This window comes from Eptatretus burgeri, chromosome 13, assembly GCF_056783735.1.
Source record: "Eptatretus burgeri isolate ZD-2024b chromosome 13, Ebu_testis_v1, whole genome shotgun sequence".
Lineage (NCBI taxonomy): Eukaryota > Metazoa > Chordata > Myxini > Myxiniformes > Myxinidae > Eptatretus > Eptatretus burgeri.
In genome coordinates, this window is record NC_140973.1 from 80,109,426 (window position 1) to 80,136,467 (window position 27,042).

General features: G+C 47.5%; 1 protein-coding gene across 7 annotated transcripts in view; it reads right to left on the bottom strand.

Annotated features, from left to right (window-relative positions):
* Positions 1-27,042, bottom strand: part of LOC147014893 (tensin-3-like) — a 331,057-nt gene that overhangs the window by 114,929 nt on the left and 189,086 nt on the right. For 6 of the 7 annotated variants that reach the window (XM_085853316.1, XM_085853315.1, XM_085853318.1 and 3 more), the window contains 5 exons: positions 25,419-25,531; positions 14,093-14,153; positions 13,103-13,178; positions 12,252-12,381; positions 6,196-6,273 (listed from right to left, as the gene is read on the bottom strand). In XM_085853316.1, the coding sequence (XP_085709442.1) occupies positions 6,196-6,273; positions 12,252-12,381; positions 13,103-13,178; positions 14,093-14,153; positions 25,419-25,531 (458 nt within the window). The remainder of the gene's footprint in view (positions 1-6,195; positions 6,274-12,251; positions 12,382-13,102; positions 13,179-14,092; positions 14,154-25,418; positions 25,532-27,042) is intronic. The other variant, XM_085853314.1, reaches the window with a different exon arrangement.

Consider the following 27,042-nt stretch of genomic DNA (forward strand, 5'->3'; position numbering starts at 1 on the left):
CTGGGTCGAGATTCCACTAGAACTAGACAGCCGAGAGGCGAGTGTGCGTACCTTGAGGCCACCCTGTCAGCCCTGTTTACTGAAATGAAATCATGTTAAACTTTCAAGTCAATAACCTTCAATCAACTAGATAAGCAAGTCAAATAGTTTCTGGTCGAGTTTGCAGCTCCTGGACAGCAAAGAATCAGATTTCACTGAATGCATCTACCTATATTACAGGACCTTTCTCAATGAAATCTGGAACTTGATTGAATGAGATTCTTTCTGAAGAGTCCTCATCAAGACATTTGCACACAGCCTTGGATATGTACATGTGCCTCATATTCTAGAAAGTTCACCTAATACATCGTCTTCAAGTACCGTCATTAGAATGCAACAATAACCATCGAAACAGCCACAGCCAACATAAACATTTTGTGGAGCATGTGATTTGCCCTCGTGAGGTCACAGAGGTGATTACACAGGAAGAGAGGCATGGGAGCCGGACTGTGGAGGGAGCCTGAGGCAGATACTCAATCTAACTGGCAACACATCTGTCTTCGCAAGATAGGGGCCTCCTGGGCCACAGAACAGGACTGACCATGGTTTTTGTGATTTTGGCCAAACTTAGACGGATTGCAGAAACATGAGAGGGTGGCCATCAGCGACCTGTACTTGTGATTGAGTGGAGTCCTGTGAACGGCGTTGGTGTTCTGTCTGCTATTTCAAGCCCTCTGGTGAGTGACAAATTTAGGTTTCTTTCTACTGCTGCAATACCTTCCCTGAATCACACACACACACACACACACACACACGCACACACACCACATTTTTTAGAGGGCAGCTGTTGGTACAACCCAAAACCAAAACCATTGTGGAGCTGGTGAACCCATTTGGAGGTTTAAATTCATCTCATACCTCGTCCATGTAGCACAGTTGAAATTAGAAACATGAGAAATGCACTCCTCTCGTTCACCCTCCACAACTCACCCCCCCCCACCACCACCATCACCACCCTCTCCCCCGCATGGCACTCAATGAAGTGCCGATGTCACATTGAGAAGTGGCAGCAGATTTTTGGAAACTGGAGATCGTTTCGGGTCAGATGTCAAGGTTCCTTCAGGGCTGCGCAAATGACCGAACTACATCCGCTTCATCAGAGCTCGGGGACAAGTAGCCTAAAGAACATGCTGAATGTGTATGAGATTGCTGAACATGCCCAATTTTAAATCCTGAGGTTGTCCACCTCCACTTCAGGGTTGTTGTCTTTCAAAACATCTCTATCATTTCCATTAATTACATTTGTTGGCGCGCGCGCGCGCGCGCACACACACACACACACACACACACACACACACACACACACACACACACACACACACACACACACACACACACACACACACACACACACACACACACACACCCTTCCTTTCTTTCCGCTCTATCAAGTGATGTTATAATGTAAAATAAAAATAATAAAAGACATCTCTACCTGCAAAATTTTCTCAACAAATCGATCACCAATTACTTGAGAGAATGTAACATTGACATTGATTAGAACTTAATTTGTTGCACCAATCATAAATACAAAGTTGTGGTCATACCAACTCCTCCCTCCCCACAACTTTAATCACATGATCATTCCTCTTTGCTCAGCATTTGATGATGCACACGCATCGTCTCTGTGATGGGGACACACTGTGTTAAGCACACTTTGAGGACGATACAACCACGTGCTTCGAACACAGGAGTTTACTTACAGTTTTAGGAAGTTATATCGTGCAGCAATGAGTGCTACAAAGATGCACAATGTGTGCTCATTTAACAGGTCGACACATAGTGTACACCATGTAACACTGGTAATTCAACAACAAAAACAAATAACCAGAAATATACTGGGGATTTCTTTTTCTGTAACTGACTACAAAAATGCCACGAAACATCTTTTGTTGTTTTTAAAAAAATCAAAACAAACAACAACAACAATCTTGTAAGCACGTGTACTAAATCACAGGGCATTGCAGGTTGGGTTGAGAGCGAGAGCTAAAACCCATCTGAGGCTTCCTCATCTTTCGAATGCACTTTCAGCACGTCATTTCACAGTCCACTCTGGTTTCATTTTAAACTTGCTTTTGTAAAGTGCTCGACGACCCGTGAACCCGTTGGGTTCCCATTGTGACAGGGGTTGATAGAAAAAATCATTTCAAGAAAAAAAAAAGATAGCTCCAGTGAACGATTCCCTCTGAGGTTGTTTCCATTGATCAAATTCTCCCGAAGAGTACTTGACTGAATCGGGAATTGATTTTTTAATATTCTTTTCGTTGCCCAATTTCAACGAAACTTGATACTGCACACCGCAGGAGAATGGTACGTAAGGTGGCCCTAAAAATTTTGCGCCATCGTGTACCGTTTTAGCTGTATTTCGGGAATATACATACATATATGTCTATATATATATATATATATATATATATATATATATATATATATATATATATATATATATATATATATATATATTGTTACAAATTCTGGCCCGCCAGGCATGCAAGCGATTGCGTAACTCCAATCGCAACCGCGTCGCCCACCAGACGGACAATTCAGTTGTGACCCTCCTGGAACTACCGCCAGAGCCAGTCACGGGTGGGGGTTTAACCTCACCACGATCGTGCCAATTGCCCACCTGCGCAGGATAGGGTTGCTTGCCAAATTCGACCTACCTAAGTACCTGCGTGAGTAGTCAACCGGGCGATCGTACCTCGCCGCAGGTCGGCCTAGGACACGAACCGCTTAAGCGGTCCGTTCCGTGCTACAGTGATAACCGAGCGGTGTTATCGCCGACCTCGACGGATGTGATTCTGTTTACTGGGCGTTCAAAACCCTCTACTAATTTATTCCGCGATTCAAGATGGCACTTTCAAAAGGGAAAAAGACAACGAACGGGATACATTTCACACAAGGACATTTATTTAAACAGCGCACGTATATACAGCCAAGGCAGTCATGCAATGTACAGGCACATAGAAGCAAAAGCAATAACACAGACTACGATTATTATTATTTACAAGCACAGTCACTTACACAGTTTCCACTTGGCAGGACACGGCACCACAGCATGCATACGAAAACAAAGAAAAACCCTTCCCATAGGCAGGGGGGTAGACGGCGTTCGTAAACCTTTATGGCACGGGACCTGGAGGACCAAACGGGTCCCGTGAGACCGAAGGGTCTTACCCGCGCCCTCGTGGCACGACGGTGGGCAGGTCGCGACGTCGACTCCCCACGGCCTTGCGTAGCCGCGCCTGACCTCGGGCCCCTGGCGTGGTCAGCGAGCTCTCTCCAGCGTTGCTGCTGGTGCTTTCACGACCCACGACCGAACAAGAAAAGACTGAAGGGCAGAAGGGGCTTCAGGACCAGAGAGAGAACGGATGATGGACCACAGGGCGAGAGGTCATGGACCAGAGAGAGAACGGATGATGGACCACAGGGCGAGAGCTCATGGACCAGAGAGGGAAACGGATGATGGACCACAGGGCGAGAGCTCATGGACCAGAAAGAGAACGGATGATGGACCACAGGGCAAAAGCTCATGGACCAGAGAGAGAACGGATGATGGACCACAGGGCGAGAGCTCATGGACCAGAGAGAGAACGGATGATGGACCACAGGGCGAGAGCTCATGGACCAGAGAGAGAACGGATGATGGACCACAGGGCAAGAGCTCATGGACCAGAAAGAGAACGGATGATGGACCACAGGGCAAAAGCTCATGGACCAGAGAGAGAACGGATGATGGCCCACACGGCGAGAGCTCATGGACCAGAGAGAGCGAGCCTCGTGCGCGTCCGCCCTTTTATAATCTGAGGCTCCGCCCTTCTCCCTACCCCGCTTCTGGCTCCACCTCCCTTCTGGAAGCTTCCCAAAAAGGGGCGTTCCCTCACCCCGACCGCCTCACGCTGTTCATCCACCAATCGGCGGCGAGCTTCCCTCCCCTTGCCTCCGTCACACTCCTCGGAGAAACAGGGAGGAAAAATCCGTGCGCCCATCGGAACTCTTTTGGTTCCCTTTTTCGTTCGACGGTTTTCAATGCGGCTTGTTGCTTGTGTGGAGGTTTGTTAAAAATAACAATAGAAAAAGAAAAAGGGCTATCTCAAAGAGTCGCAGCCCGGCAAACACGAAGAAATCCCTTTAAACAACGGTGGGGAACTATCTGCACATAAACTTAGCGTCATAACTGATCTAAGGACCCTTTATGGTGTATTGCGAATTTCCACAGCCGTAACAATATATGTATATGTATGTATGTATGTATGTATGTATGTATGTATATATATATATATATATATATATATATATATATATATATATATATATATATATATATACATATATATATATACATATATAAATATATATATATATATACATATATATATATATATATATATATATATATATATATATATATATATATGTACACTGATGAGCCAAAACATTATGACCACTGACAGGTGAAGTGAATAACATGGATTATCTTGTGACAATGGCACCTGTCAAGGGGTGGGATATATTAGGCAGCAAGTGAACAGTCAGTTCTTGAAGTTGATGTGTTGGATGCAGGAGAAATGGGAAGGAGTAAAGACCTGAGTGACTTTGACAAGGGCCAAATTGTCATAGCCAGATGACTGGGTCAGACGCTTGTGGGGTGCTCCTGGTCAGCAGTGGTGAGTACCTACGGACAGTGGTCCGAGGAGGGACAAACCACAAACCGACGAGAGGGTGTTGGGCGCCAAAGACTCATCGATGCGCAAGGGCAACAAAGGCTATCCCATCTGGTCCGAACTGACAGAAGGTCTACTGTGACACAAGTCACAGAAAATTTTCATGGTGGTCACGGGAGGAATGTGTCACAATTCAGAGTGCATCGCACCCTGCTGTGTATGGGGCTGCGTAGCCGCAGACCGGTCAGAGTGCCCATGATGACCCCTGTCCACCGTCGAAAGCGCCTACAATGGACACACGAGCATTTGAACTGAACCTTGGAGCAGTGGAAGAAGGTCGCCTGGTCCGATTAGTCCCATTTTCTTTTAGATCACGTGGATGGCCATGTACGTGTGCGCCCTTTACGTGGGGAAGTGATGGCACCAGGATGCACTGTGGGAAGACGACAAGCCGGTGGAGGGATGTGATGCTCTGGGCAATGTTCTGTTGGGAAACCCTGGGTCTGGCCATTCGTGTGGACATCAATTTGACATGTGTCACCTACCTAAACATCATTGCAGACCAGGTACACCCCTTCATGGCAATGGTATTCCCTGATGGCAGTGGCCTTTCAGCAGGATAATGCGCCCTGCCACACTGCACATATTGTTCGGGAAAAAGGTTTGAGGAACACAATGAAGTGTTCACGGTGTTGCCCTGGCCTCCAAATTCTCCAGATCTCAATCCGATTGAGCATCTGTGGGATGTGCTGGACCGACAAGTCCGATCCACGGAGGCTCCACCTCGCAACTTACAGGACTTGAAGGATCTGCTGCTAATGCTTTGGTACCAGATACCACAGGACACCTTCAGGAGTCTTGTGGAGTCCATGCCTCGGTGGGTCGGTGCTGTTTTGGCAGCACACGGAGGACCAACAGCATATTAGGCAGGTGATCATTATGTTTTGGCTCATCAGTGTGTGTGTGTGTGTGTATATATATATATATATATATATATATATATATATATATATATATATATATATATATATATATATATATATATATATATATATATATAAGATGAGAGTTTTAGCAATATACCAGACCACCGGTGAACCCGTTGGGTTCCCGTTGTGACAGCGGTTGAAGAAAAAAAAAATCATTTCAAGAAAAAAAAAAAGATAGCTCCAGTGAACTATATGCTGAGGTTGTTTGCATTGATCAAATAATCCCAAAGAGTACTTGACTGAATCGGGAATTGATTTTTTAATAATTTTTTCGTTGCCCAATTTGAACGAAACTTGATACTGCACACCGCAGGAGAATGGTTAGTCAGGTGGCACTAATTTTTTTGCGCTATCATGTACCGTTTTGGCTGTATTTCAGGAACATACATACATACATACATACATCTATACAAGATGAGAGTTTTAGTAATAGATAGATGGATTAAAGTACAAATCACAATCCCATCATCCCCACTCAGCCCCACTCTGCAAAATGCGCTTACCAACCAGCATACCTGGAACTTTTTTGGGCACGGCTGAAAATCGAAATTCAACCTTCCCATGTTCATGGAAGCGTTCATCTGAAAAATCACAAGGAATATCTGGAGGACAAACAGCCTATGTCAAAGTATTCACAGGGCAATTTTATCCTGAGTGTCCATCAAAGCGTAAAAACCAATATAATTTTCCTCACTCCCGAGCATCCATCAAAACTCTTCCGCATCTTCATCAAAATATACAGCCCTGAATAATATAAAAGCACAACTTCCAGTGTTTCTTTCAATAAAATCTAGGCTTGTGGAAGAAAGAGCAAGGTGATCGACAATAGAAGTCAAACAGTCAAACAGGCTAGCGGTGAGTGAGAGAGGAAATGAACTGGATGCAAACGAGCTCGTGGATGAATGAATGGGAAAATACAAAAGGGGAGAATGAAAGAGACAGAGACAGAGAAAGAAACAAAGAATGAGACAGACAGAGAAAGAAAGAAAGGGGACAGAGAGAAAAGAAGAAGAAAAAAAAGACAGGAAAAGAAGAAAGGCAGGTGGAGACCGAGAAACACAGGTGAAGACCGAGAAACGCAGGTGGAGACTGGGAAAGGCAGGCGGAGACTGATAAATGCATCCGGAAAATGAAAAACGCAGGTGCGGACTGAGAAACGCAGGTGGAGACCGAGAAACACATCCGGAAACTGAGAAACGCAGGTGGACACTGAGAAATGAAGGTGGAACCAGAGAAACGGAGGTGGAGACTGAGAAAGGCACGTGGAGACCGAGAAATGCAGGTGGAGACCGAGAAAGGCACGTGGAGATGGAGAAACGCAGGTGGAAACTGAGAAACGCAGGTGGAGATTGAGAAACGCACGTGGAGACCGGGAAATGCAGGCGGAGACCGAGAAATGCATCCGGAAAATGAAAAAACGCAGGTGCAGACTGAGAAATGCAGGTGGACACTGAGAAATGCAGGTTGAACCTGAGAAACGGAGGTGGAACCTGAGAAACGGAGGTGGAGACTGAGAAAGGCACGTGGAGACCGAGAAATGCAGGTGGAGACCGAGAAACGCAGGTGGAACTGAGAAACGCAGGTGGAGACTGAGAAACGCACGTGGAGACCGGGAAAGGCATCCGGAAAATGAAAAACGCAGGTGCAGACTGAGAAACACAGGTGGAGACCGAGAAACACATCCGTAAACTGAGAAACGCAGGTGGAGACTGAGAAATGCAAGTGGAACCTAAGAAACGGGGGTGGAGACCGAGAAACACATCCGTAAACTGAGAAACGCAGGTGGAGACTGAGAAATGCAGGTGGAACCTAAGAAACGGAGGTGGAGACCGAGAAAGGCACGTGGAGATGGAGAAATGCAGGTGGAAACTGAGAAACGCAGGTGGAGACTGAGAAACGCAGGTGGAACCTAAGAAACGGAGGTGGAGACCGAGAAAGGCACGTGGAGATGGAGAAATGCAGGTGGAGACCGAGAAATGCAGGTGGAGACCGAGAAACGCAGGTGGAGACTGAGAAACATATCCGGCAACTGAGAAACGCAGGTAGAGACTGAGAAACGCAGGTAGAGACTGAGAAACGCAGGTGGAAACTGGGAAATACAGGTGGAGACCGAGAAACGAAGATGGAAACCGAGAAACGCAGGTGGAGAGCGAGAAACGCAGGTGGAGACCGAGAAACGCAGGCGGAGACCGAGAAACGCAGGTGGAGACTGATAAATGCAGGTGGAGACAGGGAAACATCTTCTGGAAAGTTATAGGGCAGGGAAAGAGAGGAGGCAGGGAAAGGGACAGAAAACGAGGCAGAGCAAGAGAAAGAGACCCCAGCTCCAATATATCGTCTGCCCAGAAGAGGTCGTAGTTGATGGATTAAATTACATGTTGCATGTGCTGCACCTTTCCTGGTCCACTGAAAAAAAAGTGAATACACACGCACTTCAGACATTCTACCTAATTTCGAGTTGTGGAGTCTACAGTTCAGCCGAATGAGGTGAAGAAGCAGATGGACAAGGAGCATACATTGGAGAGTGGAGACAGACACGAGTACTGTGCAGTAAAACAAGGCGCCAACACGTCTTTGATGAAGGAGGGAGATTTTGAGTGTCAACCTGATGATGCCCTCCTCCTTGCCTGAGGATTTACGCTTGTTTCAGGCCATGCAAGATCTTCCATTGTGTTGCAGTCAGATGGGTTCACCTTCAATGTTGAGAAAGTAAGTTGCTTGATAGCAACTTATTGACAATAATAATTGTGTAATGTGGCTTGAGTGCATGGATATGATAGATACAGACAAGATGGGATAAACCTGTTTGTAAGTGAGCAGACTTTTGTGAAGGTACTCCCAGGTCGTACAATATCAGATGTAGGAAGAATGAAGCACTATATTTTTATGGAGATTATGCTTGTAATGCGAGTTCTATCGGCGAAATTGATTGATTGATCTTGGAGAGGACAGATTGTACTCCATTACAGTTGGCCTGAGAAAACTGCTCGACTCGGAATTGCTCAGGGAATTTTTTGACTGCAACCACACACATTTGGACTTTCATAATAACATGGCCAGAGGAGCGAGTGAGACAGAGGATGGATGAGAGAGAGAGAGAGAGAGAGAGACAGAGGATGGATGAGAGAGAGAGAGAGACAGAGGATGGATGAGAGAGAGAGAGAGAGAGAGAGAGAGAGAGAGAGAGAGAGAGAGAGAGAGAGAGAGACAGACAGAGGATGGATGAGAGAGAGAGAGACAGAGGATGGATGAGAGAGAGACAGACAGAGGATGGATGAGAGAGAGAGACAGAGGATGGATGAGAGAGAGAGAGAGAGAGAGAGAGAGAGAGAGAGAGAGAGAGAGAGAGAGGCAGAGGATGGATGAGAGAGAGAGAGAGAGAGAGAGAGAGAGAGAGAGAGAGAGAGAGAGAGAGAGAGAGAGAGAGAGAGAGAGAGAGAGAGAGAGAGAGACAGAGGATGGATGAGAGAGAGAGAGAGAGACAGAGGATGGATGAGAGAGAGAGAGACAGAGGATGGATGAGAGAGAGAGAGAGAGAGAGAGAGAGAGAGAGAGAGAGAGAGAGAGAGAGAATGGATGCGAGAGAGAGAGAGAGAGAGGATGGATGCGAGAGAGAGAGAGAGAGAGGATGGATGCGAGAGAGAGAGAGAGAGGATGGATGCGAGAGAGAGAGAGAGAGAGGATGGATGCGAGAGAGAGAGAGAGAGAGGATGGATGAGAGAGAGAGAGAGACAGAGGATGGATGAGAGAGAGAGAGAGAGGATGGATGAGAGAGAGAGAGAGAGAGAGAGAGAGAGAGAGAGAGAGAGAGAGAGAGAGAGAGAGAGAGAGAGAGAGAGAGAGAGAGAGAGAGAGAGAGAGAGAGAGAGAGAGAGAGAGAGAGAGAGAGAGAGAGAGAGAGAGAGAGAGAGAGAGAGAGAGAGAGAGAGAGAGAGAGAGAGAGAGAGAGACAGAGGATGGATGAGAGAGAGAGACAGAGGATGGATGAGAGAGAGAGAGAGACAGAGGATGGATGAGAGAGAGAGAGACAGAGGATGGATGAGAGAGAGAGAGAGAGAGAGAGAGAGAGAGAGAGAGAGAGAGAGAGAGAGAGAGAGAGAGAGAGAGAGAGAGAGAGAGAGAGAGAGAGAGAGAGAGAGAGAGAGAGAGAGAGAGAGAGAGAGAGAGAGAGAGAGAGAGAGAGAGAGAGAGAGAGAGAGAGAGAGAGAGAGAGAGAGAGAGAGAGAGAGAGAGAGAGAGAGACAGAGGTTGGATGAGAGAGAGAGAGAGACAGAGGATGGATGAGAGAGAGAGAGAGACAGAGGATGGATGAGAGAGAGAGAGAGAGACAGAGGATGGATGAGAGAGAGAGAGAGAGAGAGAGAGAGAGAGAGAGAGAGAGAGAGAGAGAGAGAGAGAGAGAGAGAGAGAGAGAGAGAGAGAGAGAGAGAGAGAGAGAGAGAGAGAGAGAGAGAGAGAGAGAGAGAGAGACAGAGAGAGAGAGAGAGAGAGAGAGAGAGAGAGAGAGAGAGAGAGAGAGAGAGAGAGAGAGAGAGAGAGAGAGAGAGAGAGAGAGAGAGAGAGAGAGAGGATGCACCATTTGCAGAAATCTGAGTTGAAAGGTTTAATTATTTGGTCAGAGCCACAGACTCGCCGAAGGCCATCGCGGAAACAATTAGCCGGCTGACGTTGTCGCAGTTGTAAACAGCACAAATGATGAAGTGAAGGTAGTTAGCTGATGGTCCATGTTCACAGAGAGAGAAGTGGATATGGAGTCATAATTGAAAAGTGGATGACCCACCACACAGATGTGGATGATGAACATCAGGTGGTCATAAAGAGGAATGTTAATCTGAGGTATTGTCGGTGGTTGAGAGGGGTTAATCGAAGCTGGCAGGATGGTTCAGAGGTGGTGTACTTAACGTTGAAATGTCGCGGCCTGAATTTGATGCGCGACCCAACTACAAACTCTCAGATTGGTGCTTCACAGACAAAAGGTGCATCACAAAGTGCACCACTCCTCAGATGGACATTAAGCTGATTGTCCCACCTGCTAACATTAGGTGAATGCCAAGGATTCCACAGTGTCTTTCACGAAGAGTCGGCGAGTTATCGCCGGCACCCTGAACAAATTACAAATTCCTGCCCAAATCACCTCGAGTCGAATGGCAGGACAGCCAGTTCGTGAAAGGATTGGGCCACAAACTGTCCACACAGAAAAACAACAACTTGCCAACGCCACCGGCCACCATGACACCACTGCCAAAACAAGGCTCAAGCCAAGCAGAGATAATTGAGAATTGCTATGGAGATGCACAGAGGATTTGGGAACACCCTGTGAAAGCAATGTTTCTATCAAGCACACAATGTCTGGAGGAGCAGCAACCAAGTGTAGGGAGGGAGTGATCCATGACGTTCGAGCAGAATCTTCCAATGTTGTAACTGCATACTGTTAATGAAATGGGTGGAATGGAAGCTGACGGCACAGGAGAGGACAGGCAGGGGAGCAAGGACGAGAGGTGGGAGAACAAAGGTAAAAGGGCAAATATGAGTGAAAGGAAGGGAAATATGGGTGAGAGATGTAGGGATGTGGGTGAAAGGCAGGGAGTGAGAGGAGGAAGGTGAGGGAGGGGAGAATGCAGACAAAGAGTGGGAAAATGTGGTTGAGAAGTGTAGGAGCCAGGGGAAAGCAGGCAAGGGACAGGAAAGTGCAAGAAGCACTGGGAAGAAGAGCTCAGCCAACAAAGTTGAAAATATGCAAGTGGGGGTTCCCAGCATGTACAGCCCTTTTGGCTGCTGGTTGCTTTATTGGTTAGGGGCACAGCTTTGCCACTGATGCAGTGCCCCTATTACCAGTACAAACTTGTGCTCATTTCACCAACCTCAGAAGGATGGCAGGCTGAGTTAACCCCCTGGTGTTAATTAAGCAGCCAACGTGGCTTGAACTCAGGACCCCAGGATCCCAAGCCACCACCATAACCGCTTAGCCAACGCCAGGCTTTGCGAGTGGGGTGGGGGTATGGGCATACAGGGGTTAACGACGGTGTTGCTTCATTTGTGGAAAATTGGGTTCCTTTTCTGAATCCCGAGTTCAGCAACACAAAATATGTACATCACAACACGGGTGAAGAGATGGATGGGGCTGTTGGTAAACAGATGTGTATGAAGATGATGGGATGTGTTTTTTGGGTTTGGGAGCCAACAGAAGGATGGAGAGAAAGGAGCAGAAGGGGAGAGAAGTTAATGGGGAAGAAGTAAAGAGGAGATGTACCACTTCAAATACAACCTGTGACCAGCGAAGGTATGCAAGCATCTGTGCAAATGGGGAATGAAAGAAGGAATGAGCAATAGGAAGGGGATAAGAAGATATCGCTTGTACTGTCAATATGGATGTAGATGGAAGAGGATTCAAAGAGAGGGAGAAGACGAGGTGAGGGTGATGAAGAGGATAAGAAAAGACGAAGAGTGAGTGAAGGGGCCTCTTATAGCAAATGAAGGAAGATTGTTGTCTGTAAGCACAGGACATTTTCCTAATTGATGATTGGATATGGGTGCAAGGATAAGAGCTACAAACAGTTACCCAAACAGGCAACGTCAAGGTCCTTCTTTTCAAAGGTCAGAGGAAAGTCTTGAATGGCACCAGTGTGGAACTGGACTCGAAATATCACATCCCTGGTCGGAGCACGGAACAGCTTATGGTAGCACTTTACCTGCAAGAGGACAAAAGCATCAGAATGGTTACTTTCATTAAACAAAGGTTTTAATCAAGGCTGTTAAACGACTGAAATCAGAGGACACGCTAGCATGCACAGTCCAGCTTCGATTGAGGTATTCCCAAAATTTGCTGGAAGATGTTTAGAACCCATGAAGGGATAAAAAAAAAACAAATTTTTTTCAAGAAGAAACATTTTAACCATCACTCCTTGTCCAACCAAACCACTGATACTTCAAAACGTTGACCCACTGGTGAAGTTGCACAGCTGCTGCAGATGAACTTGTAAGAGTTCTGTTCTCAAAATCAACTTAAACAATTCACAAAATCTTATTTCGACAACCATGGTGGACCTCCATGGAGAACGAATGCAGCATTTAATGTTATAATTATAAATGAACAGGATAGAACAAACATTATAAATATATGTGGAAACATTACAGGCCCAGACCAGAAGTTGAACCCAGGTCCTCTGGCAAACCGTACTCCGGTCCTATGGTTGGCAGCGAGTGCCCCCGAAGCAGCGGGGGAAAGAGAGTGGCATTTCTATGTGTGGAGGAATTGCGTTGCTCAGCCGGTGGGTCACACAGATAGCACAGATGGTAGAGCACTGGTACGGTTTGCCAGAAGCCGCGATTCCTGGTCTGGGTCCGTAATCTTTCCACATATATTTATAACACTTAATGTTGATGAAGATTCTAAACATAGATCATGCTCACCAGGATATCTCCTTTTAGAAGCAAGCCAGGCTTGATGGTTACACACAGTCGGTTTGTGCTCTCGCTCTGGACGTTGCTGAAACAACACAGGAACACAATGATTACACAGTTTGTGACACAGCCATGGCTGCCGGCAGTACCACAGGCTTTTATTATAACAATATGTTGGTATGCACACAATATATGCAACGTCGTGAATGTGAGCATCTCTCCTCTCCCCTAGATCTGCAACAAATTGTTGCATCAAAAGGACCAATCGGTGAGCCATCTTCATAGTGCAGATATGTGTGGGACAAGAGTTTGGGATGGGAGTTTGGGGGAGGGGGGGTGAGAGTGGTGGAGAGAGGGGTTGATGTGGAGGGAGGCTGGTCTTCAAGATGTTGGATGTGCTGTGTCGACCAACATATTGATAGAATCTTCGATTTCACAACTAACAAACACACAGAATAACAGACCAGACCAACAAATATACTTGGGAATCAACAAATATACAGGTAACAAGCTTTCTTCACCTGCTATGTCTTCAGGAATATGATGGAGCTAATGGTGAATGTGAACTAAGCATGACTTAGAGAGCTTAAGAAAAACAACAACATGTCGAGCCGTCATGGAGTCAACAGTACGAAGAGGTGATTGATGGGAATTTGGGGGTGGCCGTTTTGTTGAGACTCATGAAAGATGGGGGGTGATGTGGGCAGGTCCTCGATGGTGCAGGAAAGCGCTCCCGGATGCTCCATTATTCTCGATTCTTCTTCTTTCATGGCAACTCGTAAATACAAGTTATTCGTAATTATCGATTGCGAATGAAAAATTAACCAAAATCAGTTTTCTGTGGTTTTGTGGTGAAGAAGTACACGAAGCACAATAGTTCCAGTCCATGAAAATTTAGCTGAAAAGTGCAAATGATGAACATTATCTCACCATGAAAATGAGGTTTGATGACCAAAAAAACCATCACTTTGTTAATAGTAGAGAAAAGGTTTTACTTACTACACCTCAGACGTGTACACGGGCTGCATACCCTGGTAGATCTTCAGGAATGGCCTGCATGCTGAGTTACAGCACAAGTCCATGTAAGGGGCACATATTGTACAATGAGCATGTACACGAGTCTTATACGTGTCGTCAGGTACTTCATAATCTTTTCACACAAGTGAACAACATGAAATACCCTTTTCCCATTTCAGGACCACCAAGAGGCTGATAAATTGCTCAAAGAATAAAAAAATATATATAGAATGGAAAAAGGACAAAGGAGGGGCATTCAAAAAATAACACAAACAAGAAATTCATGCAAACATTTTTCTATTTCTGTATATATATATAATTATATATATATATATATATATATATATATATATATATATATATATATAAATATATATATATATATATATAATTATATATATTTATTTTTTTATTGTACAGATAAAGGTCCAGAAGTGCATTTTACATATGTATATATTGTTACGGCTGCGGAAATTCGCAGAGCACCATATAGGTTCTGAGATCAGTTATACCGATAAGTGTGTGTTCAGATAGATTTCCCCACCATTGTCTAATGGGTTTTATTCATGTTATCAGGGCTGTGATCTTTGAGGTAGTGTTTTTCTGTTACTATCGTTATTTTGTACCAATCGCCTTTCAACCACCCCAACCACACCCACATCTCAACAAACCACGCCATCCTCACCACTTCACCCCCAACCGCCAACATCACCTAACCACCTTCTCAACCACAACGCCAACCACCAGTCACCTTCTCCACACCCACAACCACCAACATCACCGAACCACCTTCTCAACCACAACGCCAACCACTAGCTATGCCACCACTGCAAACAATATGGCCACGTTAACCACAACCTTCACAACCATACCACCGTGTTTCTACCTCAGCGATGACTACCAGGAGCCTGGCATTCAACGAGGGAAAGCGGACGGCCCCACCCCCCAGCGAATAACATCTGTGCACCAAGTGCAGCAGGAGAAAACACCAACCCCGCGAGTGGAGCTATAAAGCGACACGACTCGCTATGAAGAAACGACGCCCTGGAAAAGGGAGAAAAATGCCCCGATTCGGCGAGGAAAACGCCCTCCTTCTGGAAGGTTCCCGCGGGAGCTGGAAGAGGGGAGGGGCGAGACGCCAGGGGAGAGAAAAGCGCGCGCTGAAGGCAGCGAGTGGGTTGGTGGTCGAGTGGAGAGTCAGTCGTTGGAGTCAGTCGGTGGAGGTCTGGGCTCGTGTCAGAGTGTGGAGTTGTGGGCAGCCGCGCTGCAGCCTGGAGTCCCCGCAGTCGGTGAGGAGCTAGAGAGGGTCCAAGAGGGTCGCCCAAGCAAGTCACCACGAGGGTGGAGGTAACCTGCGGTGGCCTCTTGGAGTTCCTTCGGTCAACCAAGCTCCTTGGACATAAAGACCCGAAGGGTCCAGTCTGACCCCCTTGTCTTTAAGGGGGTCTTTTCCTTGCTTTTATTTGTGTGAAAGTTGTGGCGCCGTGTCCCGTTAAGTAGAGAAACTGTTAAGTGACAGTACATAATTAATAACAGACGGTTGTAGCGCTTCGCCTTGCTCGCGTCTTGGTCTCGTCCCGCATTCATCACAAATCAACTGCATGCGTGTTTCACCAATTCATTGCATGATTGTTTGTATGCGTGTAAAATAATAAATGTGCTTATTTGAATGTGAACCTGTTCGTCGTGTCATTTTCCCCATTGAACTGCCGTATTGCATTTCGGAATGGTCACGGGCTTTTTAATAGCCGATAAAAGAATCGGGTCCAGCGAGGTCTCGCGATAATACCCCGCTCGGTTATCCCAGAACGGAACAAACCGCTTAATATAAGCGGTTCGTGTCCAAGCAGACCTCGCTGAGGTACGGTCTCTCGGTAGTCTGCCCGTGCGAATAATTAGGTACATCAACAATTCGGCGATTGATCCTGTCGCGCGCGGGTAGAATATTGACTAGGCCATGGTATGCGCTTGGAGCACACCCGTGACTGGTTTTCGGCGTTGTTCCGGAAAGTCGTGACTGAATTGTTCGTTCGGTGGGCGTACGGCCGCGATTCGGCAAAAAGCTGTCGTTCGCATGGCGGCGGGCGGAGATTCATAACAATATAACAATATAACAATATAACAATATATATATATATATATATATATATATATATATATATATATATATATATATATATATATATATATATATATATATATATACATATGGAATTGGCATCATCTGAATTTATTTCTCAAGATTGATTTCAGGGATTATTCTTCAAGATGAATTCCTTCAAGGGTGATTTGAGGATCATTCACGTACGTCACCACTTGTGAAGCCATCAAATGGTTATCCAAAGTTGATATCAGGTATTCATTTCTTTCTCCACTGCACATCGGAGGCATATAAAAGAATAATAAAAAATGGTATTTATTTACTCGTCCATCCACCCATGCAGTGGGAGATGGGGTGTTGTAATTGTGTGTGTGTGTGGGGGGAGGGGGTTGTGTGTGTGTGTGTGTGTGTGTGTGTGTGTGTGTGGGGGGTTGGTTGTGTGTGTGGGGGTTGGGTGTGTGTGTGTGTGTGTGTGTGTGTGTGTGTGTGGGGGGTTGGTTGTGTGTGTGTGTGTGGGGGAGGGGGTTGGGTGTGTGTGTGTGTGTGTGGGGGGGGAGGGGGTTGGGTGTGTGTGGGGAGGGGAGGGGTTGGGTGTGTGTGGGGGAGGGGAGTTGGGTGCGTGTGTGTGTGGGGGGGGAGGGGGTTGGGTGTGTGTGTGTTCATCCCCATATGAGGGCATGTTCTGGTTACACCTGGCCTGTAATGTATTAATTAAAAAGGAACATGCCCCTGGGGCATCCTTGTTTGCTTTCATCAAAAACAAGTCACTTGCAAACTACAACGCCCCAAGGGCGTGCCCCTTTTGAAAGAGTAGCAAGGCATTTAGAGTTGGTCGATAAAACATGCTGATTGCTTTGCTCATGGATGGAAAGGCAATACATCGTCTGATAAAGTTTTGACAACAGATTGTTTGAAAGGTTCAGAAGTGCATTTTGGAACTATTTTGAGAAGATTAAAGAAGACAATCCAAAAATTGCATTCTCACTTTGCTCAATAGATATTGCTCATTGCTGTAACATGTCCAATATGCTGAAACATTTGAAAATCAAACACCAGAGAGAGTGTGCATGAGTGACGGTTGAGAATTCAGATTTAAAAAAAAACAACCAAAGTCTGCGATAGAAACAAGTTCGCTTTTGCAATCATTGATTGAAAGCACTTTCACCCAGTAATGCCCCGGTAAGCTGTCTTCCCTTCCCCTCATGCTGCCTTCCCTTCCCCTCCCCTCACACTGCCTTCCCCTCCCCTCACACTGCCTTCCCTTCCCCTCACGATGCCTTCCCTTCCACTCTCCTCATACTGCCTTCCCTTCCGCGCGCGCTGCCTTCGACTCCCCGCACGGTGCCTTCCCTTCCATTCACACTGCCTTCCCTTCCACTCCCCTCACACTGCCTTCCCCACCCCTCACACTGCCTTCCCTTCCCCTCCCCTCACACTGCCTTCCCCTCCCCTCACGCTGCCTTCCCTTCCGCGCACTCTGCCTTCCCTTCCCCTCACACTGCCTTCACTTCCCCTCACACTGCCTTCCCTTCCCTTCACGCTGCCTTCCCTTCCACTCCCATCACACTGCCTTCCCCACCCCTCACACTGCCTTCCCTTCCCCTCCCCTCACACTGCCTTCCCTTCCCCTCCCCTCACACTGCCTTCCCTTCACCTCACGATGCCTTCGCTCCCACTCCCCTCACACTGCCTTCCCTTTTCCTCACGCTGCCTTCCCTTCCCCTCACACTGCCTTGTGCGTCAACACTATTCCATTATTTGTATGATGTTCGCTGAAATTAGCGGACATTTTCTGAGGGATAGTGCAAGGATTACATTAACTTAATTGTATATGTTATGAAGTTATGCAAATTCTTAAAACCAGGAAAGAAGTGGGATATCTGGTACCCCATGGCAGAACTATTGAGCCCTTGAGCCACTCTGCAAAATCTGCATGCAGACAACAGACCTACATTTATGTCAAGGTTGTGGTGAGGCAGTTGGCCTGAAACAACTTGCCTTTGCCTCATGGAAGGCAGATCCAATTGAAGGCAATCTCAGTTCCTTCCACAAAACTCAGAACAAGTGTGTGTCCACCATGAGGAGAGCAAGGAAACAACATTTTTCAATTCTCAAGTCTGAACTCTCAAACCCATCTCCCTCCTCAAAATCCTGGTGGTGTCGAGTTTCTGGTGTATGTTCCCCCTCCATCCCCTCCCTTACCTCAAATGGCCACACTGCTGATACCGCACGTGAAAAGGCTGAATGCCTAAACTCGGTGTTTGCTTCTAAATCTTGTGTCCAAAACCCATCACTTTCTGCACCCACCTTACCCAGACACACCCGACTGTTCCTGGACTCTGTGTCCTTTTCTCCTGACAACGTGGAGAACTTGCTGTCAAACCTCGACTCAGATTCTGCAACCGGTCCAGCCGGCATCAGCCCACGTGTCCTAAAAACCTGCTCTGCTCACCCTCTCTCTTCTATTCACCCTCTCATTTCCTCAAGGTCATCTGCCATCTGCTTGGAAATCAGCAAACATCACTGCCCTGCACAAAAAGGTGCAAAAACAGATCCCTGTAACTGCAGACCAATCAACCTTCTCCATATCATCAGCAAGGTTATGGAATCCATCATCACTTCTGACATTAAATCCTTCCTCTTCTCCAATGGCTTGATTTCCGATCATCAATTTGGATTCAGACCAGATCACTCTACTGTGGATATGCCGCTTCTGCTTTCAAAACAATGGATGGAGGTGTTCAATGCCGGACATGAAATCCAAGCCATCTCCTGAGACATATCGCGTGCTTTTGATACAGTCTGGCATCCTGCTCTGCTCACGAAACTCTCTTCCTCTGGTATCCAAGGCAATGTCCCCTCTTGGCTCACAGACTTCCTCTCCTGTCGCAGCCAATGTGTGGCCCTTAATGGAGTTCTCTCACCCCCTCTTCCTGCCCAGGCTGGAGTTCCTCAAGGTAGCGTTCTTGGCCCTGTTCTTTTTCTGGTTTTCATCAATGATCTCTCCGACTCTCTGGAAAATCCTCTTTATCTCTTTGCTGATGACTCCACCCTCTGTCATACCATCCGTCATCCCTCAGATCGGCAAGCAGCAGCTTCTTCACTCTCTGCAGTTCGGGATAAAATCACAAGCTGATCCAACACGTGTAACATGCCTTTCAATCTGGACAAATCTCACACTCTCTCTATGCCTCTCCAAAAGGACCGTTTAGAACCCCCCCACCCCACCCCCACCACCACCACCACCATCATCATCTACTTTCTCAACAATCCTCTGGAAGAAGTCCTTTTATTCAAACTTTTGGGCCTCACTATCTGCCATGATCTTTCCTGGGAAAGCCACATCTCCAAGCTGGCCTCCAAAGCCAGTCGCCGATTGCGCATGCTCCATCGTGCAAAGTCCTTCCTAGGCACACCTGAGCTCCTGACCACATACAAAGCTTTCATCCACAGCCTGATGGAGTACTGCTCTCATCTCGAGGCTGGTGCTCCCACCTCTCACCTTTCTCGGCTTCACGCTGTGAAAACCAAGGCATGAAGGATCATTGGTATCTCCTGTGATGGGGCTGAGTTTTTGCTTCTCTCACTCTCTCACTGCCATCAGGTCGGTGGTCTTTCTGTCTTCTACTGTCTCCTCTCTGCCCTCGTCCCCACTGCTCTCTCTGCTATCTTTCCAGCCAATATTTCCGCAGGGCGCTCAAGGTCACCCTTCTGGTGAAACTACCAAAATCAAGAATCATTGCTCACCTTCACTCTTTCATTCCTCTTTTTTTCCCACCTTTTGAACAAACTCCCACACTCTCTTCAATCCCACTCTTCCCTCCAGGTCTTCAAAACAGCTGTTCACCACCATCTCTCCTCTTCCCCCATCCAAAACCATGATCTTTTCTACCCCCGTTAATCCACCCCAAACCCCTCTCCTTCAAATTCCCTGCTTTCCGTCCTGAAAGTCCCTGTAGTGTCCATCTCGTTTACCCCATGTACCCCGCCCCATCCCTCTCCCTTCCTTAGATCTCTTCGTGTGTCTATTCCTCACTGTTTTGTGCTTCCCTTCCTGTCTCTCTAGCCTCCTGCTCCCCTTGCTATACGTTCTGTGTGTTCGCTCTTATATGAGCCTTGACATTGTCTATTAAAAAAAAATAAAAGATTACTTTCGCGGAATGTTGCCGGTCATGGCAATGTGATCAGTGTCGAAAAATAAATGAATAAATAAAACTACTTAAAGATACAAATCCTTAAAGGGGAACCCAAATGGTCTAACCCAAAAGACAAAAACGGTCATTAATAACGGTCTAATGTGAAGGGAAAATAATTGATATAATTTTTGGCCAATCACAAAGTGGCGATTTTCGATTTCGCCACTGACGTCACATCCAGGTCAGTCAGGTATGGGAGCATGTGCCAGAACAGCGCGTCGCTGCGTCCACTTTCCGCCGGTACTCCAGGGGCCTCCGTCTGGCCATCCCCCAGGCAGATGCCAGGCCCATCCCCATCTCCTTGAGATGATGGTCAACCTGCTGCAACCATGAGGCACGTGGTCGGCCCACTGGCCTCCTCCACTCATGAGACTCCCTCGCTGAGAGAATCTGGTGAGCAGGATCAGCGTCAGGAAAACGAGCCACATGTCCATACAGCCGCAGCTGACGCTCACGGACTATGCAGGTAACAAATCTCATCCGAGTCTCTCTCAGCAACCGCTCGTTGGACACAAAATCCGACCAGCGATAGCCAAGGATTCTCCGAAGAGACCTGGTACCAAAGGAATTAAGTCTCCGTCTCAGATCCTTGGTCAAAGTCCAAGTCTCGCACCCATAGAGCAAGACTGGAAGTACCAAGGACCTGAAGACTCGGACTTTCGACCACACACACAGGTACCGGCAGCGCCACACCCCATGATCCAGTGAATCCATGACTCCCCAGGCCCGACCCAGACGTCATTGACCTCCGGCTCACAACCTGCGGAGACATGAATATCACTGCCAAGGTAAGTGAATCTATCCACGACCTCAACATCCTAACCACAAACAGACACAGACAGGACAGCAGCATCCAAGATGTCACCGAAAGCCTGGATCTTTTGTTTTGACCCAAGAAATCCGTAATCCCAACGGCTCCGACTCCTCATTCAGCACCTCGAGGGCCCCCAAGAGGATGTCTAAAGTCTCCGCAAAGATGACTGCATCATCTGCAAAATCAAGGTCCGAGATCTTGACATTGCCAAACGATGCACCGCAACTTGATCTCTCCGACATCCTCCCAAAAATCCAGTCCATACAAGTGCTGAAAAGTGTGGGGGCAAGTACACATCCCTGACGAACTCCAGTAACAACTGGAAATAAGTCAGAGGCGGTACCACCACACTTCACAGCACTCTCAGTACCAGAGTAGAGTTCAGACATCAGATCGATCAGTTTCGGTGGCACCCCACGAAGACCAAGAATCCTCCAGAGGACATCCCGATTCACTGAATCGAACGCTTTACAGAGATCAACATAGGCTGCAAGCAGCCCCTGCCGAAACTCTCGTCTGCGTCCAGTGAGGACACGAAGAGCAAGGATACGGTCAATCGTTGACCTCTTTGGTGTAAAGCCTGACTGCTCTGGACGCTGGTGCTCAAGCAGATGGTGGCGAACCCTATCGAGAATTATCCGAGCAAAGACCTTGCCCGGCACTGAGAGCAGCGTCACCCCTCGGTAGTTGTTGCAGTCTTGGCGATCACCCTTCCCTTTCCAGAGAGGGACAACAAGGCCCCTCTTCCAGTCAGTTGGGATGATGCCTGTGTTCCAGGCAGAGCACAAAACTGCATGCAACGACGCGAGTGCAGCATTTCCACCAGCCTTGAGAAGTTCAGCATGGATGCCACAGATCCCTGGAGCTTTGCCCCGTTTCAACTGGTTCACCGCAGCCCGTGTTTCCACAAGCGATGGTGGACCACAGTTGATTCGAGGGTCAGCAACAGGGATTGTAACACCCTTGACGTCCAACTCCACAGCTCGGTGATCAGCCTGCTACAACCGCCCAAAGTAACCGTCCCACCGTCCCTTCGCTTCAGACTCCTCTGTCAAGAGCCTACCACTCACTGCCCGAACTGCAGTGCTTCGAGGGATGGTCTTGGATGAACGTAATGCGCGAATTCCCCTGTAAGCGGGACGAGAATCACCTGTCCACAGGTGATGCTCTACCCCCTCACAGATTCCTCGCACATAGGCCTCCTTGTCCACCCTCAGTGCACGTACAGTTTTACGCCTCAGCTCCCTGAACAGCTCAGCTCTGCCATTCAGCCTGGCCCTGCGACTCTGGTCAATGGTATCCAGTGTCCCTTGAGAGACAAAATTCTTCTTTGCCCTGCGGTGAACTCCAAGGCATCCACCGGCAACATCAAGGACGGTGGTTTGGAAGGTGCTCCACAACTCTTCAGGACCCCCCAAAGCACCCAGACCCCCCCAAGTGTCCACTCAGCCTGTTCGCAAACTCCTCAGCTACTCTCTCATCCCTGAGCTTGGCAACATCCAGCCTAGGCTGGGATGGTACCATTCTCCAGGATTTAAGGTGCAGCTTTAGAGTTGCTACAACAAGCCTGTGGTCAGTATTGAGGAACTGAGCACTCCGGTAGACCCTGCAGTTCTGGATCATCCTCCAACGACCGTCAATGAGGACATGGTCAATCTCCTTTGCCACACCGCCAGCGTTGGAATACCAAGTCCAGCGATGAGCTTGCGGGCGCTGAAACCATGAACCAGCCACCCTAAGTCCATGACTTCTTGCAAAGTCAAGGAACTTAGTGCTATTCTGGTTCATAGTTCCTGACCCATGGGGACCAACACACACCTCATAACCATCCCTATCAGTTCCAGTCGATGCATTGAAATCCCCCAAGACTAGAAGTGTATCTCGTCTGGGGCACTGATCAACCACAGACTCGAGTGTGGCGTAGAATGCATCCTTCACGGTAAGATCACTCGCCTCAGTCGGAGCATAAATAGAGACCAGGGAAATGACACCTAAGGAGTGAGACGAATCCTTAATCTCATAATACGCTCGTTGACCGGTGTTACCTCAATTATCATTGGGGTCAGCTTATTGGACACAGCTACAGCAACTCCTTGGGTATGGTAACCATCAGAGCGACCAGACCAATAGTAGGTGTAACCACCCACCATTATCTCGCCGCAATCCGGTCTCCGAACCTCAGAGAGAGCTGCAATCCCGATGTCCAAACGCTTGAGCTCAGATGATAACAGAGACAGGTGATCATCCTCTCTTAGGGATAGGACATTCCAGGCACCCACCCGAAGGGACCGCCTCAGGTTAACCCAAGGAGACCGCCGTCTGGTGGACGACACCAGCACCACTCCGACACACTCTCCCGCAATCTGACCCAGGGATGTTGCCGCGTGGTCTCCCTCCTATCAAAGATTGGGGGGTCCCGAAGGCTTTGCCCCAATCCCGTCATCCGGTGAGCTGCCCTGCGAAGGGAAGCTGCACAGGAGGTACTCCCACGGAGTGGGTTTTCAGATTTTTTTGCGTTTTTGCGTTTTGCGGAATGAAGGGTTTTACGGTGGCTGGAGTGCAAATCCTGCCACCAACCTCCTAATAAGAAGTAACCCAACTGCAGGAGGACGTCCGCAGACACAGTTGGGCACTAGATATGGATGGCCGTTGGCTCACAAGGAGCTCCTCCGCCCTTTGACAGGTTTTGTTTTTAATCCTGCTGGGTGTCCATAACCAAACACCCTCCTCACCAGAAAACCTGGTGGGGGAGACGGTTTAGTCGCCGACAACCCGACCATGGAACAGGTTAGTACAGGTTTACATGGTACCTGTAGCAGGTCACAGATCGAACCTGACCTGACAAAAAGAAGTCACATCCGGAAGCCATATTTATCTGAGCGGCGGCTTTACCTGGAGAAGTAGTGCATGTCGATCTCAGATCCAGATACTGATTCCACCGCCATCAGCAATAATGATGGTTCTCAGAATGTTGAACGTGATCAGTGGGATTTTGAAGGAACGGTTGGAGAGAAAATTACTGATGGAAATGCTTTAGGGGAAATTGTGGAGCCGTATCGTTTTGAGGCTTGCGCGAGCGATTCAGAGGAAGAAGGCGGAAATATTCATGAAGACGAAAACTCTGATCACACGATCACTTCAGCTTGGTGGGGTTTGATTTTCTGTTAAATTGACGAATTATAATAGGGAGGGATTTTGTGTTAATTGATAAATCGGTTTATATATTGTTTGAGCAGAAATATCCGTCAACGCCTGACAGCCGACATCGCCCAGGTACACTGACATCATGGACAAAATGGGTGATGAATGCTTTGTCCCACCGTCACAGGCTGACCAGATGTCGTGTATGTTATGGATCGTCCCATTTCATACTTTCCCCGGACGCCATTTGTGTCTGTGTCCATGCCGTGTCCCACCGTCATGTCAGTGAGGTGTCGATGTTCTGCCCCAGTGGAGGGGGGAATAGTGCTTGGGGGGAGGAGTGTGTGTGGTGGAGATGGGTATTGTGGGGTTGATGGGGGATTGTAGAGGGATGGTGGAGGGAGGGGGGGTGGGATAGTGGTAAGTATTGTGGGGTGATTATTGTGGAGGGATGATGGAGGGTGAGGGGCTGTAGGATGGTGGTGGGTATTGTGGGGGTGAGGGTCGATGGGGAATTGTGGGGGGAAGGTGGAGGGTGAGGGTTTGGGATGGTGGTGGGTATTGTGGGCTGTGGGGGTGATGGTTGATGAGCTATTGTGGAGTGGGGATTGGTGCTTTGGGTAGGGTGGTAGGGGTGGGGGGGGACCCTGAAAGTTTTAGATTTGTATATCCTCATCTACTCCCCAGACAGGATTTAACCTTGCTTGTGATTTGACAAGATTTGACAAACTTGCTTATGGAGGCAAAACATAAAAAGTAAAACGAAACTCACCAACTTAACATCATAGATGGGTCGCATTGTAACAAAGGTGCATGATGGTGTTTGGGTACATACACACGACCGGAGACAAAAATATGCATTTAACATTGGTGTTGGTTCACGACAAGGAAATATGCATTTCTAACATCAACAGAGCAGTGGTTGTCCATTGGTTTAAGGTGGTCAGGAGGCCTTTCACTCGTTCAGGCCAAATTGAGTGCAGGGTCTGGAATAATAGTCGTTTGACAAGGTATTGAAAGGTGGCAAAAGGAAAGCAAGGTGGAGGAGTTACTCACCAGTACTGCCTTCAAAGCTAGGAATTCCCCGAATGATCACGTGGTGCAGAAATAGAGGTAGATTGTTCATTTTGATCACACCCGCGAGAAGATCTCCAAAGTAGTCCACATACCTATAGGGAGAGATCAGACGTGTAGCTTGAGAGAAAGTTTTAAATCGCACCAGCAGGTTGTTTCCATAAATCACGGCACACGGCCGGTGTATGGCAATATCACCTGGTTAATGAAACAAACACTTCATCATTCTGAATCATCATTCATCTCGAGGAGCAGCAGTGTTACTCGAGGTCTCCAAGAACATAATGAAAGTTGCAGAAAATACGGGCTTACAACAACGTGCATCAATATGTGTCCACTTACGTAATTTAGTACAACATATGCAGTGTGTCAACTTTACATGTACATTTAACCACATATTATATGAATGCATTTAGGCACGCACCGCACGGACACATCATTATTGTTCTATGGTATATAAGGTTATGGCTCGTGAAAGAGCACGTACACTGAACGGATGCAGAGGATGCACCAGCACAACAAAGCCAACAGTGGAGAGAGGGAGGAAACCCCAAAAGCAGCTTAAGGATGGCATGAGGGGGATGAAGAGGTTAACAAGGGTAGAAACGATCATGGTTTTGGATTGGGGTGATTTGAGATGGTGATGAAGAGCTGTCTTGAAGACCTGCAGGGAAGAGTGAGATTGAAGAGAATGTGGAAGTCGATTCCACAGGTGGGAAAAAAAAAGAGGAACGCATGAGTGAAGGTGAGCAGTGATCCTGGATTTAGGTAGTTTCACCAGAAGGGAGTTGATTGTGGACAATGTGCACCCTACAGACCTTGGGGGGGAACAAAGCATGGGAGGAGCAGAGGGTGCAAAACCAGAAAGGAGGCGGTAGAAGACAGAGATACTACCAACCTGTCTGAGATGGCAAAGAGATATTCCCATAGACTCGGCTTCATCTTGGGAGACTCCAATAATCTTGAAGGCCTTGGTTTCCATTGCATCAAGCTGAGCAAGATGTGTGGCAAGAGAACTCACCCAGGGGGAGAGCAGTACTCTATCAAGTTGGGAATAAAGGCCTTGTAGGTGGATTGAAGTTCAGATGTGCCAAGGAAGGACTTTGCACGATCGAGAATGGCCAGCCTGGCTTTGGAGGTCAACTTTGAAAGTAAGACGCAGGAGTTAGAATGACTGAACTTCCTCAACAAGATTGTTGAGAAATTATATAGGGGATTTGCCAGATGGTCCTTTTGGAGAGAGAGTGAGAGTGTGAGATTTGTCAAGATTGAAAGACATATTCCAAGTGTTTAACCAGCTTGTGATTTTGTCAAGCTCTGAAGTGAAGCAAGGGAAGAGGCTGCATCCTGCCTGTCTGAGGGATGAGTGTCCACGGCAGAGGGTGACATAATCAGCAAATCGATAAATGGGATTTTTCAGGGAGTCAAGATCAGGAAGTCGGTAACACAAGAGTGTAGTTGGCCTTGTATGCCATAGGCAGAGAGTTTGGAGAGCAAGGCTCTTAAACCATCTCCCACACCCTCCCTCTCACCCCAAAAATGTTGTGCTTCTGTATCAATCTTGTCCACCCATTGCATTCTCCCCGAACCTTCATCATTACTCGTA